Genomic DNA, 16,851 nt, shown 5'->3' on the forward strand with positions numbered 1-16,851 from the left:
ACCTATAACAGCATGTTGCAAACTATAACAAGATGCTTCAAACATACTTCTTGCATGCTGAAGTAAGAAGACTCAAATTCAGTATACTATTTTGACTATCCAAAAGTTCTGCAAGATCAGCTGTGGTCTAATTCATCTTCTTGAAAAAAAAATTGGAAAGGACTTAAATGGGCATTTCTTGTTTAATTTTTAATGGAATTCAGCATTCTTGGTTAGATGGTGTGCCTGAGTCCATTTGGGATTCTATTACAAGATATCTTGGGCTGGGTGGCTTATAAACAACACACATTTATTTCTCACACTTCTAGAGTCTGGGAAATCCAAGATCATGGTGCCAGAAAATTCATTGTCTAGTGAGAACCCACTTCCTCATAGATGTCTGTCTTGTCATTGTAACCTCATATGGTAGAAGGGGTGAGGGAGCTTCCTGGGGTTTCTTTATAAGGGCATTAATCTCATTCATGAGGGTTCCACCCTCATGACCTAACCACCTCCCAAAGTCCTCACATTGGAGGTTAGGATTTCAACATATGAATGTGGGAGAAACACAAATAATAAGCCCATAGCATGATGAAATATTTCAAAAATCAAAATTTTAAGCAGAAAAGTTATTCAGTCTTCATATTAAAGCACTTTGTCCATAACATTTATTTTATGGAAGAGATGTTCTATTATCTTCTTTGTTCTTAATTTAGGCCTTTACTTCATAGAGCCTGTACTTTAAATTTTATTTTCAATGCATGAGAAATATAGCAGATATTTCACAACCTTCACTTTGATTAAAAAAACAAACAATTTTTCTTTTTTTTAGGTTTATTTATTTATTTTGAGAGAATGAGGAAGAGAGAGAGAGAGAGCGAGCAGGAGAGAGGCAGAGAGAGAGAGAGAGAGAGAGAGAATCCCAAACAGGCTTCACACCATCAAGACAGAGCCTGATGCAGGACTGTCTCACAACCATGAGATCATGACTTGGGCCAAAGTCAGGAGTTGGATGCTTAACTGACTGAGCCACCCAGGCACCCCTAAAACTATTTTTCTTTTTAATCTCAAATAGTTGTTGTCTTGAAAGCTTTTGACTTTTTGCCTGAATTTTAATATCTAGATTACCTTCCCCCAATGAGAAAACTCTTTGTTTTTTCCTTTTCTGTTCTTCTCGAAATGCAGGCTGGGATTCTAATTTGGAGCCACGTCCTTCATGATAAACATAGACTTATGAAAATGCCTTAGATGGTATTTTGTGTCTATCACAGTACTGGACAGTCCCCTGGTTACACAGCTATTTAATAGTACTTCAAGATCTATTCTTTTGGGTGAGCTTACCTGCCTTCTTTATTTGTAGCCTCTCAAAATACTGCGATGCCAGAAGCAGTTAAATCAGTATCAAGGGTTCAGATCATAGCAGCATTAACACTTAAATGTCTATTTGATTTTTTAAACACATATGGCATTCCATCTTGATAAAAATTGGTATTGAGTAACTGAATCATTTAGTAGTTTATCCTGGAGTTATGAGGAGCATATTCTCAAGAACTTATTTTATTAAGAATTATATGTTTTAATAGTAAACATCTAAAAGGTGCATTTATTATCACTTTGTGGATCTACATTTTATTTTGTTTGGTATCATGATTTCTGGAGACCACAAGGAGATGAAAAATAATTATAGCAGGTTTCAATATATTTCAGTAGTAGACTAGTGAATCAGGTACTCTGAAAGGAATGTACTTAGATTGTTTTAGTCATGGTGCAATGAAGTTACAGTTAGCACCAAATTCAACATTATTTAGCTCTCCACATAATATTTTGATTTGTCTTGATCCAAAATTCGCAGAAAGGAAGTTCACTGAAGTTACTAGAAGTCACTGACTTGGAATTAGGATATACCTTAAAATCTCATTTGCAGGAAGTACTCTGACCCTATTCAACAGATCACTGAGAAGCCTGGAAAAACAAATCCTGGAAAGGAATTATTATGTGCCAATTATATAAACAAAAAGACTTTGTTAGGTATGGACCAATAAGATTCTTTGCAGTTAAAAACATGTCAGACACAATGCAATATCGGCAGTTCAATAATACAGAAGAAGCAGAGAAAAGCTAAAAACTTTAAAGCTAAACATAAGAATTACACATTGCCTCTCAATTTACTCCTATACCGACATAAAAACTGAGTTTTCTAAAAATTTCAATATGTGTTGTTTGAAAGAGAACATGGTCATTTATCTCAGTTATTAGAACCTTGACTAATCATATGGGGTTCTGGACCCCAAGGTACTTTTTGTAAAAAAAATTGTGATATCACTCTATTATTATTTTTCTATTTATTTTTTTAAAGTTTTTAAATTTTTTTTTTCAACGTTTATTTATTTTTGGGACAGAGAGAGACAGAGCATGAACGGGGGAGGGGCAGAGAGAGAGGGAGACACAGAATCGGAAACAGGCTCCAGGCTCTGAGCCCTCAGCCCAGAGCCTGACGCGGGGCTCGAACTCACGGACCGTGAGATCGTGACCTGGCTGAAGTCAGACGCTTAACTGACTGCGCCACCCAGGCGCCCCTATTTTTTTAAAGTTTTTATTTAAATTCCAGTTAGCTAACATAGAGTGTAATGTTAATTTCAGAGGTACAATATAGTGGTTCATCACTTCCATACAATACCCTGTGCACATCACAAGTACACTCCTTAATCACTGTCACCTATTTTCCCATCCCCCCACCCACCTCCTCTCTGGTAACCATCAGTTTGTCTCTACAGTTAAGACTGTTTCTTGTTTGCCTCTCTCTTGTTTGCCTCTTTCTTGTTTCTGTTTGCCTCTCTCTTTTTTCCCTTTGCTCATTTTATTTTGTTTCTTAAATTCCACATATGAGTGAAATCATGTGATATTTGTCCTTCTCTGACTGACTTAGTTTACTTAGCATGATACTCTAGCTCCATCCATGTCATTGAAAATGACAAGATTTCATTCTTTTTTATGGCTGAGCCATATTCCATTATGTATGTATGTATGTATGTATGCATGTTTGTATGCATGTTTGTATCTATGTATGTATATACTTATACCACATCTTCCTTATCCATTCATCAGTTGTTGAACACTTGGGCTATTCCCATAATTTGGCTATTGTTGATAATGTTGCTATAAACATCAGGGTGTATGTATCCCTTTGAACTAGTGTTTTTGTATTCCTTGGGTAAATACCTAGTCGTGTGATAGCTGGACTGTAGGGTAGCTCTAGTTTTAACTTTCTGAGGAACCTCCATACTGTTTTCCACAGTGGAAAGTTTACCACAGTGCAAGTGCAAGACAGTTCCCCTTTCTTCACACTGTCACCAAAAACTGTTGTTTCTTGTGTTACTGATTTTAGCCATTCTGACAGGTGTGAGATGATATCTGATTGTAGTTTTGATTTGTATTTCCCTGATGATGAGCAATGAACATTTTTTCACGTGTCTGTTGGCCATCTGGATGTCTTCTTTGGAGAAAAGTCTATTCATGTCTTCTGCCCATTTTTAGTTGGATTATTCATTTTTTGGATGTTAAGTTTTAAAAGTTCTTTAGATATTTTAGATACAAATCCTTTATGAGATATGTCATTTACAAATATCTTCTCCTACCCTGTAGGTTGCCTTTTAGTTTTATTGATTATTTCCTCTACTATTCAGAAGTTTTTTATGTTGATGTCATTCCAATAGTTTATCTTTGCTTTTGTTTCCTTTGCACCTGGAAACGTATCTAGAAAAAAGTTGCTATGGCCGATGTCAAAGAGGTTATTGCCTGTGCTCTCTTACAGGATTTTATGGTTTCAGGTCTCACATGTAGGCCTTGCATCCATTTTGAATTTATTTTTGTGTATGGTATAAGAAAGTGGTCCAGTTTCTTTCTTTTGCATGTTGCTTTCCAGTTTTCCCAGCACCATTTGTTGAAGAGACTGTCTTTTTTACCATTGGGTATTCTTTCCTGCTTTGTTGAAGATTAACTGACCAGATAGTTGTGGGTTACTTCTGGGTTTCCTACTCCGTTTCATTGATTTATGTGTCTCTTTTTGTGCCAATACCATACTGTTTTGATCACTACAGCCTTGTAATATAACTTGAAGTCCAGAATTGTGATGCCTCCAGCTTTGCTTTTCTTTTTCAAGGTTGCTTTGGCTATTTGGTGTGTGTGTGTGTGTGTGTGTGTGTGTGTGTGTGTGTGTGTGTGTGTGGTTTCATGCAAATTTTAGGATTGTTTGTTCTAACTCCATGAAAAAGACTGTTGGTATTTTGATAGGGATTGCATTAAATGTGTAGATTGCTTTGGGTGCTATAGACATTTTAACAATATTTGTTCTTCCAACCCATGAGCATGGAATGTCTTTCCATTTGTTTGTGTCATCTTAAATTTCTCTCATCAGTGTTTGATACTTTTCAGAGTAGAGGTCCTTCACCTCTTTGGTTAGGTTTACTCCTAAGTATCTTATTATTTGGGGTGCAATTGTAAATGATATTATTTTCTTAATTTCTCATTCTAGTGTTTCACTATTGGTGCATAGAAATGCAACAGATTTCTGTACATTGATTTTGTATCCTGTGACTTTACTAAATTCGTGTGTCAGATCTAGCAATTTTTTGGTAGAGTCTTTTGGGTTTTCTATATAGACTATCATATCATCTGCAAATCGTGAAATTTTTACTGCTCCCTTGCCAGTCTGAATGCCTTTTATTTCTTTTTGTTGTCTGATTAAATTTGTGATATGACTTTAAAGTAAATCACTTTCTCTTATTGAACTTCCCTTCCCCCATACCTCATCTATACAAAGCATATTCAGATTACTTATAAAAGTTTTACTGTTGTGTTTCAAAAATCATAACATATGATGAATATGTTTGTAAAGCATGGCTGATTCAGAAATGGAGGTGTGCATATGAAATTTCACAAGATTTTTAATTAAGAGTTGATCTTGTAATTCACCAAAATTAACTAAATTTGTTTTCTTGTTAGATCAACTAAATAAGTTTGTCTATTCATCTGCCTTCTCTCCCTCCTTCTTCCTTTTCCTCTCTTCCTTCCTCCCTTCTTTCCATCCATCCATCCATCCATCCATCCATCCATCCACCCAATCCATGTGTCTATTTATCCATTCATTCATCCTTCCACCTGATTGTCCCTCAGTGAATCCAAACAAGTATTTATTGAGAATTTTATGTGAACCCATCACATTGGAAGGTGCTGAGAATTCAGTGGAAACACAGACCACCCTGTGCTTATTAAACTTAAATTCTTGGTGTTAACACAAGTAATAACCAAGAAAAAAATAAGTAAAATATTACTGATTCTGATTAGCAGTATGAAGAACCTCAAAAGGGTGTTGTGTATAGATTGTGGTTTATCTTATTTTCTCAGTTGTCTCAGATAACAAGCATTTGTGAAAGTCTCATTACAGAGCTCTTACGAACAAAAGACATGGTGTCATTATTGTTTACCAATTTATCCCAAATGCCTAGTTTATTACCAGATTCTTAATAAGTATTCAGAAAATTATTACTGCAGATTGTTATAAGCTCTAAAGTATTCTTTGTGGTCCATGAACTGGTTCTGGTTTATAAGCTGTTTGGGGTCTCTGATAAGTATAGGAATTGAGAGTAAGCATGTAGAAATTCATTTTTATTATCTTTTCTTTTTTAAAGTAGTGATTTGCAATGGACTAGATACAAATAAACAAAACTTTTCTTTGCCACAGATAGTATAAAAAGCATTACTGTAAAAGACCATTGGCCCAGCTGTCCTATAAAAAAAGTTAAATGATAAAAGAGAAAGAGAAATCAAATAAAAGGAAAGAAGTGTACATTTATTCAGTGCTACTAAATATCAGGCTGTTATTCAGTATTCAGTTAATGACTGCAGGAATGTTCTATCCCACTTAAAGCATCTTCTTCCAAGTGCTGGATCTAAGCCCACGTGGAACACAGACTTGAGGTCCCTGTGGGCTACCTGAAGCACCTGATCTCCCCTTGCAATGCCTGGAGTTCTCACTTCTGTTTTACGCTTTTACAGTCTTTTAGTAACAAGAATAGTTGTTTTCTTAATATCCTTTTTGCTTCTCCAGATTTTCTTCCTGCAAGTCAGCATAGATGTAAGAATGCAATCTGACAGCTGTCCAAGTGCCTATGCACTGAATGGCAAGGTTCAGCCTGCCCTCTCTGGGAACATAGAGCTCACTGAACTTATTCTTGTTTATGGTCAGGCCTAAACTTGTGCTTCCTTTATGAGGGGAAGTATCTACGTGTTAGAACTATTTCAGATTCATTCATTTTCAAGCTCATATTCATTCAGGAACTAGATCAAACTATGTAGGTCCCTGCTTTTGGCTTAAGGCCATCCTTAGAAATGGTATGCATTAAGACACTGTATGTTTGTTTTCCTTGATGCAAAATGGGCGATTTTTCACCTTTTTGCCATTAGTAAAGGTCAGTGATAAATGAAAGGTCCAGAATGAAGAGTCCAATTCCATATGGCCAGTTTCTATATTCTCCTCCAGGGTTGCTCTGCCTAAGATCAATATTGGTCAGAACTGAGAGTGTACAGAAAGCTTTGAATGAATAAGTTGAAGTCTTCCCCTGGTAATGTTAAAAAAAAACTGTTCTGATATTTTTTATTGAAGCATAATACCAGGTAACATTTCTGGTATGGTATCTGTATGTCACAGGAGTAATTCTATCCCTCTTGTTTTCTAGGTGGGCCTCTTGGGAAGAACTGGATCGGGGAAGAGTACTTTGTTATCGGCTCTTTTGAGACTGCTGAACACTGAAGGAGAAATCCAAATAGATGGTGTGTCTTGGTATTCGATACCTTTGCAAGAGTGGAGGAAAGCCTTTGGGGTGATCCCCCAGGTAAGTCAGAATGACTTGGTCAAGAAAGAAAAGCAGCTAAATAGATCTTTTTTTACCATTATTTGACACTTCAACTCAAAACAATCACATTTTCTTGTAAAAATATATTTATTCATTGCTGTCTTTTTTACCACAATGTAACCTTTTCATGGGGAAAAAGAAAACCATCTCTGAAAGTTTGGAACTCTATGCCATATAGTTATTGAACTATTAATAGTTTTGATAGTGTCTCCCAGAAGATGCAATCCATGGTGGGAGCCTGGGACTTCGTCTTTAATCAGCTTTTTCCCCCTCCTTCAGTGGTCTGAGCTCCAAGTTAGCCATCACAGCAGGCTGAGAAATGCTTTTCAAGATATAAATTATGCTGCTGCTGGAGGAAGAAGCACTTGGAAGCAGCAAGGAGTGGAATTGAAAATATAAAGCGTAGTGATTGGTTTTTGTTCTTTGGACAAAATGAACCATGTCAGATTAATCTGTAGCTATTTTTTTTTTAAATGTCACTCTTTGATTTCGGTCACAAAGGATCTCTGGCTTCACTGGCTTGGTTGCATTCTATCCGTGTCATTGTACAAGAGGATTTCTTACATATGAGAGAAATAGCAGCTGTTCTAGTTTAAAATGATCTCAGTGGAAACCAAGGAATGTCTTTACTGAAGCAGATTCCTGAAAGGCATGTGTTGCATTTCTACTGGCATTTGCCTTCTTTTCTGTGGGCATTATTCACTGCTTTAGTTACCACATTGCTCCTTTTGTCCTAATAGTATAAATCCATTCTACTAGCACATTCTAACAATTGTCTACTTTTAACACAAAATTAAAATACCAGGACCATCTCCAGGTAGATTGACTATAAATCTAGCCTGAGAAAAAAGCTTGAGGTAATCTTGATGGATTACCTCAGTAGAACATTTGCTTTTCTCAACTAATGAGGCACTAAATATTGTAACTGCTAGACTGATGTTTTTAATTTTTTTGTCTAGACTTTGCCATATTGCCAGAAGCTGATTCCTGGTGGAACTTTTCAAAAGCAATATTGTTTTTTCAGACCAAAAAAAAAAAAAAAAAAGATTGTCAGATGGCCTAAAGATAAACACTGGGAATATGAGCATCCCGAGGTGATAACCTTAGGCAAGAGAGCGATGTTGAAGAACACAGGGTAGAATCTGGTTGTCCAAGAAGCGTTGCCGTTCATTTGACTCGGAGTCTCCTGGTCCCATTTTTAATTGCAGTAGTGAAGCTTTTGTTTTGCTGTCATTCTTATATCATACAAATTGACTCTAAAAATTAATTCCAGTGGAATCCTTTAGTTTATCTGCCATTTTGATAGATTTTTTAAAAAATATATATGTTCTGTTTAGGAACCTAAATATGCAAGACCTGGAGGGAAACCATGTGAACCAGAGTTATGAAAATTCTTTATCTTGCCTTTCTGCTAAAGTAAATCTTTCAAGCCTGCCTTTTTCCATTTTCCCTCTTCTATGGCTTCAAGCTTCATAAAATAATATAAACTGAGCAAAAAATACTTTGGGATCCGCCTTCAAAAATGTGTGATCATGTTAATGTAGGTGCATCTCATTAGATTATAACCCTGGTTTCTGGGACTGTCTGCTAGTATCACAGGGATATCTGTAGAAAAATGTACTATTTTTTCTACAGTGACATCTTGAGAATATTGAGTGCCCAAGAAAGAGAGGGCAAACTCCTCATACCTTTTTAATATCCAAACTAGAAGATGCTTTTATTTTCCTAACTTTGCTTTAGAAGTTAAAATTAAGTAATTTTTTCTTCTTTGCCTACAATTTGATCTTTAAAAAGAAAGAAGGAAGGAAGAAGTGATTAAAAATCCAAGAAGAGCTGTTGGGGTGCCTGGATGGCTCAGTCATTAAGTGTCTGACTCTTGATTTTGGCTCAGGTCATGGTCTCAAGGTTTCGTGGATTCTAGCCCTTCATCGGGCTCTGCGCTGATGGCACAGAGCCTGCTTCAGATACTCTCTTTATCCTTCTTTCTGTTCACCTCCCCCATTCACATTCTCTCTCTCTCAAAATAAATAAATAAACCTAAAACAAAATCTGAGAAGAGCTGGTTTTGTTTGCCTTTCTACTTTTCTTCATTCCATATTTCTGACCTTGCAAGAGCATCTCTGTCATGAAGACATCAGATCTCTCTGGGTCAGTCACTTGTTTTTAGTCACATGAAACAGGACCTTTGAACAAAAACCTTTTGTCCCCATCATGGTAATCCTGAGACATCAGCTATGGAATCACAAGATGTCATTAGTTTGGGCAGGTTCTTGCTCTGTGTTTGTGTGTGTGTGCATGTGTGTGTACACATGTGTGCGCATATGTGTGCATTCTCTCCTATAGCTAGAAACCAATCTTTGAAATTGCACCAGCCTGGAGAAAAGGGTACTGTGTACATTTCAAGGTGGAGCCTTCTTTGTTTCATTTTACCTGTGAGTTCTGGGGACATGGAGAGGAAGCATTGAGGCCTATAGTCAGAGCCCCATTGCCTTAGACAAATCGAACACTAAGACTTGAAATTGTTTATCAGCCTGGAATTTTGCTAAGTACTTTATTCTTGAAAGACAGAAAAAAATAATTTTTAATGTATTTGCAAGCTTCAGTTACAACTTTGAAAGACGGCAAGCTCTTCTGAGCAAATAATTAGGGCTATACTTGCAAGACCACATAACCTGAAAATAATCCATGCGCACATGACTTCCACCATGGAACATCTTTTGCTGTGAAGGATATCAGATAGGGCCAAAACATGTATCTGTAGATCTGAGCAATGAAATTGGGAGTGCAGCAGCAGTTCTCATTCAGTTTAATAATAATTAACAATTTAATAATTAGTTGTGAAATTCCCATATGCTTAAATTATAGCATAATATCATTCTATATACTATAAATTCTACAGTTATGTGAAAAGTATTGAGGTCCCAATCCCACCTATGAGCTTTCAATGAGAAGCTCAAAACTGAACTCGTTGCCATAAGTCAGATCAAAAGAAGAAACCAAACTAATAAACCAAAGAAAGTTAATTAAATAGAGTTATGAGTCAAGGTAGGCTTGTTCAGGGAGTGCTGTGGGTAATTATGAGAGTGAATACAGTTGTAAGCCCTGTTATTGCTGCTTCCACCATGTCATTGTATCTTTCCTTATTTCTCCTCCTCTTCTCTTCTTTGTGTCTGTCCATTTTATGTTGCACACAAAGTAACCTTTTATTTTATTTTATTATTTTTTAATTTTATTTTTAAAATTTATATCCAAGTTAGTTAGCATATAGTGCAACAATGATTTCAGGAGTAGATTCCTTAATGCCCCTTACCCATTTAGCCCGTACCGCCTCCCAGGACCCCTCTAGTAACCCTCTGTTTGTCCTCCATATTTAAGAGTCTCTTATGTTTTGTCCCCCTCCCTGTTTTTATATTATTTTTGCTTCCCTTCCCTTGTGTTCATCTATTCTGTGTCTTAAAGTCCTCGTATGAGTGAAGTCATATGATATTTGTCTTTCTCTAATTTTGCTTAGCATTATACCTTCTAGTTCCATCCACGTAGCTGCAAATGGCAAGATTTCATTCTTTTTGGTTGCTGAGTAATACTACATTGTATATATATACCACATCTTCTTTATCCATTCATCCATTGATAGACATTTGGGCTCTTTCCATACTTTGGCTATTGTTGATAGCACTGCTATAAACATTGGGGTGCATATGTCCCTTCAAAACAGCATACCTGTATCCTTTGGATAAAGGGTAGTTCTAGTTTTAATTTTTTGAGGAACCTCTGTACTGTTTTCCAGAGGGGCTGCACCAGTGTGCATTCCCACCAGCAGTGCAAAAGAGATCCTCTTTCTCTTCACCCTCGCCAACATCTGTTGTTGCCTGAGTTGTTAATGTTAGCCATTCTGACAGGTGTGAGGTGGTATCTCATTGTGATTTTGACTTGTATTTCCCTGATGATGAGTGATGTTGAGCATTTTTCCATGTGTTGGCCATCTGGATGTCTTCTTTGGAGAAGTGTCTCTTCATGTCTTTTGCCCATTTCTTCACTGGATTATTGGTTTTTTGGGTGTTGAGTTTGATCAGTTCTTTATAGATTTTGGATACTAACCCTTTATCTGATATGTCATTTGCAAATATCTTCTCCCATTCCACAAATTAACCTTTTAAGTGCAATGTTCCAGTTTTGTGATTCACCAAACCAAAAACCTACTAGGCCACTCCTTCTCCACTGAATAAGGTCCAGATTCTTACATCCGTGGTTTAGGTCCCTGACAGTTAGGTCCTAACCCAACCTTTCCGGTCACATCCACCACTCTTCACACCTGGGCACGTCTCAGTTTCAGACAAACTGGACTTACTGTTCCATGAAAGATACCTTACTTTTCTCTCATTTCATCTGTTTATGCACTTCCTCTGTCTGAGACGGTCTTCCTTTACCATAGTTATGTTGGCCTCTCAAATGCAAATCTGTCAAATGGCCTTTTCTGACCCCCTCCCTTCCCCCATAACCGTGACTCAAACCCCAGCTCTCCATCCCCACATCTTAAACCCATATGGGATCTAGGACTTTGTTTATAAGTCTCTCCTGGCACTTTCCATTGTCTTGTGTTAGAATTATCTGTATATTTGCTTAATTTCCACTTAGTATTATAAATACTGTGTATACATTCTAGTTAAGGAAGCAAGATTTAAACACAAAATCATCAACAACCAGGGCACCTGAGTGGCTCAGTCAGTTGAGTGTCCAACTCTTGATTTTGGCTCTGGTCATGATCTCATTGTTTGTGAAACTGACAGCACAGAGCCTGCTTGGGATTCTCTTTCTCCCTCTCTCTCTGCCCCTCTCCTGCTCTCTCTCTCTCTCTCTGAAAAATACTAAACTAAAAAAACCCATCAACAATCAAAAAGATAAGCAAAAATAATATAATAGAAATGGTGAATAAAACATAGATTTTTTTCCTTAAAGATTTTTCTGTCTCTTATATAGCATATACAATAGCTTACATGTTAGGCACTTAATATACATTGTCTTGTGCAGAATCACCAAATTCTTGGCTTATTTTACAGGAGACTGTGGTTCTGTCAGTATCTGAATTTTACTAGCTATTGTAAGCTTAGGCAAGTTATTTGATTTCTCTGAGCTTTAGTTTCCTTGTCTATAAAATGAATATAATTTTAGGTTATTACCTACCTACCTATATTCATTAGGTTTTCATGAATATAAAATGAGTAAAGTAACAAGTATTAAGACTACACCCTGGCACATAGTAAGTGCAATACACTGTGTTGTGGCAATGGTAATTATTATTTACAGTTCCTTGAGGACAGGGATCGTCTCTCCTTCATTTTTATATTAGATTAGAAATATGCTCTAGGAATGAATAAATGAGTATGGGCAGTTTCCCAGAGCAGTGATAATTAAGATGGGTCATAATGGGCCATACACTCATTTTAGGGAAAGGTTAAGGATGGGGAATTATGGAAAGGATATTCCAGGATCCCAGACAGATAAGGATATAATGAACAGACACAAAGAAGAGTACTAGAAAGAGTTGGGTCATAAAGGGCAGGGGAGGTCATGTGTTAGGCAGTATTAGAGGGAGGAGGGAAAGATTTGGTAAGTACTGAAATGGCCCAGTAAGGAACGCATTGAAGAGGATGGTAAGGGTTGGCAGAAGGGTACGCTGCTGCTGGCAGCATGTGGAGAACGGACTTCCAGGAGGCAGCATGGGAGGCAGGGAGATGGGCTGAGAAACTCTCCAACTGTGATGTGGTAAGAGCCTCGACTGTGGTGAAGAGACAGTGGGGGTGAAGTGCTGAATTCAAGGGAGAAGAGAAGGGGTGCCTGGATGGCTCAGTAGGTGGAGCATATGACTCTTGATCTTAGGGTCCTGAGTTTGAGCCCATCTTGGGGGTAAAGTTTGCTTAGAAAAAAAGAAAAAGGGGGGCCTGGGTGACTCAGTTAAGTGCCCGACTTCAGCTCAGGTCATGATCTCACAGTTAGTGGGTTCAATCCCTGCATCGGGCTCTGTGCTGACAGCTCAGAGCCTGGAGCCTGCTTCGGTTTCTATGTCTCCCTCTCTCTGCCCTTCCCCCACTCAGGCTGGCTCTCTCTCTCTCTCTCTCTCTCTCTCCCCCCCCCCAAAATAAATAGACATAAAGTTTTTTTAAAAAAGAAAAAGAAGAGAAAATTAACTAGTATGGATATTAGTACAACACAACTTTACTGTTTTTGAGCCTAAAAATTTGAAATTTTACAATTTTGTCAGACCTGGAAATCATTTTTTAAAATTCTGTCTCTAAAAAAAGTGTATACTGGAAAGTTGTAGTATAAAAGGTTGTGAAACATGAAATGACTTTACAGGAAACAAATATTTGAACATCTTACATGCAGTCATTTACATATAAATAAATGATATGTACATTAACATTATAAAATTATTCTCTATTGTAAATCTTGGGCATTTTTGAGTAATAAATACTTCATTCACCTTGTTCTCATTAATAGATATTCTTAAAAGCCAAACAACATTTATTTTTAGACATTCTATAATACAACCTTAGAATCTTGATTTGTTCAAGTTGGATAGATTTGTATTGTACAAATTCAACTTATAATACAATCTTGCAGGCATTTCTAGAAGGTAAGATCACAGCCACTGTGATGCTTAGAAGCATTGGAGCCACATTTTAGTAAAATTATATACATATAGATGTTATATGTATATATAAACATATATATACACAGTGCTGTTTTGTTTTGGCCATAAAAATATATATATATATATGTGTGTGTGTGTGTATATATATATATATATATATACACACACACACACACATATATATATATATATGTATATTATTTTTGGCTATATATATATTTCCCTTCTGGCCAAAACAAAACAGCACTGTATACATAAACAGGATAAGGAGTCATTCCTCCTGCTTATTTAATTTATGCTATATTCAATAGCCGTGAAAGTCAAACTGCTCTTTTGTTTTTCACTGATATCCAAGATTGAATCATACTGCCTGCTGCAGTGATATGTGACCAGCTCTGAGCACCCCACGTAGGCTCAGCTGTCTGCACTGAGTTGAGGAGTTGAGGAATCAGCTTCAGGAAAGAGATTAGTCAGCTCATGAACAATGGTTCTCTCTTTATTCTTCCTTGAGTCCCAGGAATTGCTCTTTATGCCATACATACCTGACATTAAATAAATATCAAATATTTGCACATCCTCATTTTCCTATTGGTGAACAGTGTCTTAAAAGAGAGGATCATTGTGATTTTTGGTTTCAGGTCTATTTTTTGCTATACAATACGTCTGTGTCACCTTGGCCACGCCACATCACTTCTCAGGGCCTTGGCTGTTTCATTTGCAAACCAGGGAAGAGGACATAAGTGACCTCCAAGGACCTCTCAGCTTTAGAGATGCCTTTGTGGAAACTTCAAACAGTTTAGAAAACAGAACTAAGACACCTGCTGGTGCCCCTGACCAGCAGAGGAAGAGATACTATTTATAAGACAGGAATGAAATGTTTAGTGAATTGTGTGAAATTTAATTCTAACCGAACCAGTCTATTCAGTTGATTTTTTTTTAATTAAAATTAAAGCATTACTTGAATGCTAGACAATAAACTATAAACAAAAGACCTACAGAATTTCAGAGTAGTATCAGATCCCTACATCTAAGACTTTGGCTTTCCACATTTTTCCAATTTCCACAGTTTTCTTCCTTCACAATTTTGAACATATATCTTTTTTAAATAAAATTAACATGTTGCATATTGCTATATGCTTGATAAGTATTAATATAAACTATTAAGCTATTATGAGAAAAAGTTAGGCATACAATTTCTCAAGCAATTATATGGAAAGACCAAAGTTTTAATGGGTAGTTAGTATTATTACTTTAACGAGTATAGGTGGTAGTAACTCTTCTTCTGAAATGAAGAAAAATAATATGTTGAGCAATGTTTTTATATTTTTTTTTACTTTTTTTTTCCCATATCAGCCCATTTATTCATTCAGGCAGCATTTATTGAGCACATGCTAGATATAATGCCTGTTTGCTAGGATACACAGTAAATTTATGGTCTAGGAGAAGAAATGCTCATTAAAGGCAAAAGCTCGAGGTGTCTGAGTGGCTCAGTCAGTTGAGCATCCAACTTCAGCTCAAGTCATGATCTCACGGCTCATGGGTTCGAGCCCTGCATTGGGCTCTGTGCTGACAGCTCAGAGCCTGGAGCCTGCTTCAGATTCTGTGTCTCCCTCTCTCTCTCTCCCCCTCCCCCATTCATGCTCTGTGTCTCTCTGTCTCTCAAAAATAAATAAACATTAAAAAATTTTTTTTAAAAAAGCAAAGTTCACAAATGCATATGTAATTTTAACATTCACTATACGCTATGGAAGTAAAATACATGTATTCTGTGTCATATTTTGGGTACCTTATTTGGCTTTGAGGATCAAGATAGATAGCTCTGAGGAAGTGGCATTTAATTTGAGGCCTGATGGGGCGCCTGGGTGGCGCAGTCGGTTAAGCGTCCGACTTCAGCCAGGTCACGATCTCGCGGTTCGTGAGTTTGAGCCCCGCGTCAGGCTCTGGGCTGATGGCTCAGAGCCTGGAGCCTGTTTCCGATTCTGTGTCTCCCTCTCTCTCTGCCCCTCCCCCGTTCATGCTCTGTCTCTCTCTGTCCCAAAAATAAATAAACGTTGAAAAAAAAAATTAAAAAAAAAAAAATTTGAGGCCTGAAGAATGTAGTTGGCCATGGAAAGAATGTATAAGATGAGATTCTTAGGCAGGAAGAAAGAATGTGTGAAGAAACTGGGGAAGTGAAATAAAGCCATGTAGCTGGGATGAAAAAGGAAGGAGGTAGAGCAGGGCACTAAATGATCCCAAAGAAGTAGAAGGGGCTAAGTCATGTAGGGTCTGTAGGCCATCTTAAGAATTTTACATTTTGCCTTGAATGTAACAGAAAGCCAAAGGTTTTTTAAAAGGTTAATGACATAATCCAATTTATATGTGTAGTGATTGTTTTGGTTGCTAAATAAAAGTAGACCGGGAGGGAGGCAAGAGTGAGAAGAAAGAAATCAATTAGGAGGTTCTTACAGTGTTCCAGAGAGAGATAGGTGTTTTGAACTATATAGTGGCAGGAGGGCTGGAGAAATAACTGGATTTGAGATATATTTGGCAGGAAATCCACAGAACTGATGAGTGATTCCTTTTGGGAGGATCAGGGAGAAAGATAAGTGATGGGTGACTCCAAAGTTTCTAGACTGAGGAAGTGAAGTTGCTGTACATTTATCAAAATGGGAAAGCCTATAGGTAGAATAGGTTTGAGAGGAAAGGTGGCATTTCCCCATTTTATAGTGAGAACACTGAGGCTGAAAGAGCTTGGGTTCCTGTTCGTAGGTACACTTCCTGTGCCAGAGCTGCACTGTTACAGCGTCTTTGCAAGCCACATTGCCTTTGATAACTTCTGTGTCTGCTTTGTTGTTATGATACCTTCAGCCTCCACCCATGGTCCTCCAGAATAATGACATTATTCCATTTGGCCAAGGTAAAATTTTCCTATTGTCCTGTTCCACTGGCTGTGTAAATATCCTTGAAGGTTACAAAGACACTGTAGCCCATGTAAATTGCTTCAACCCAGGCCCTGCCTAGGAAGAGGAAGCAAACCTCTCCATTCACAGTTCAGGAACTGAGCCTCTGGCCAGGGGATGGCTAGCAGTGCTTAAACAAAGACTATGCTGCTGAGACTGATCAGCTCTTTATAGACCCATTGGGCTGCTTCTGCCCAACCTTAATAATTCCAGAGCTCCAGATCAGGAATAAAAACTGGTTGGCATAGAACTTGAGACATTTTGCTGTAGTGATAAGAAACAGATTTGGAAACAAACACACTTAGGTTTGAATCCAGCTAAATGATGTTGGACAAGTCATTTAACTTCTTCCAGCTGTGATTTCTTC

At 37.4% G+C, this 16,851-nt stretch overlaps 1 protein-coding gene across 2 annotated transcripts in view; it reads left to right on the top strand.

Annotated features, from left to right (window-relative positions):
* Positions 1 to 16,851, top strand: part of CFTR (CF transmembrane conductance regulator) — a 188,665-nt gene that overhangs the window by 156,444 nt on the left and 15,370 nt on the right. For both annotated transcript variants that reach the window (XM_045495404.1, XM_045495405.1), the window contains one exon: positions 6,714 to 6,869. In XM_045495404.1, coding sequence (XP_045351360.1) covers positions 6,714 to 6,869 — 156 coding nt within the window. The remainder of the gene's footprint in view (positions 1 to 6,713; positions 6,870 to 16,851) is intronic.

This window comes from Leopardus geoffroyi, chromosome A2 (genome assembly GCF_018350155.1).
Source record: "Leopardus geoffroyi isolate Oge1 chromosome A2, O.geoffroyi_Oge1_pat1.0, whole genome shotgun sequence".
Lineage (NCBI taxonomy): Eukaryota > Metazoa > Chordata > Mammalia > Carnivora > Felidae > Leopardus > Leopardus geoffroyi.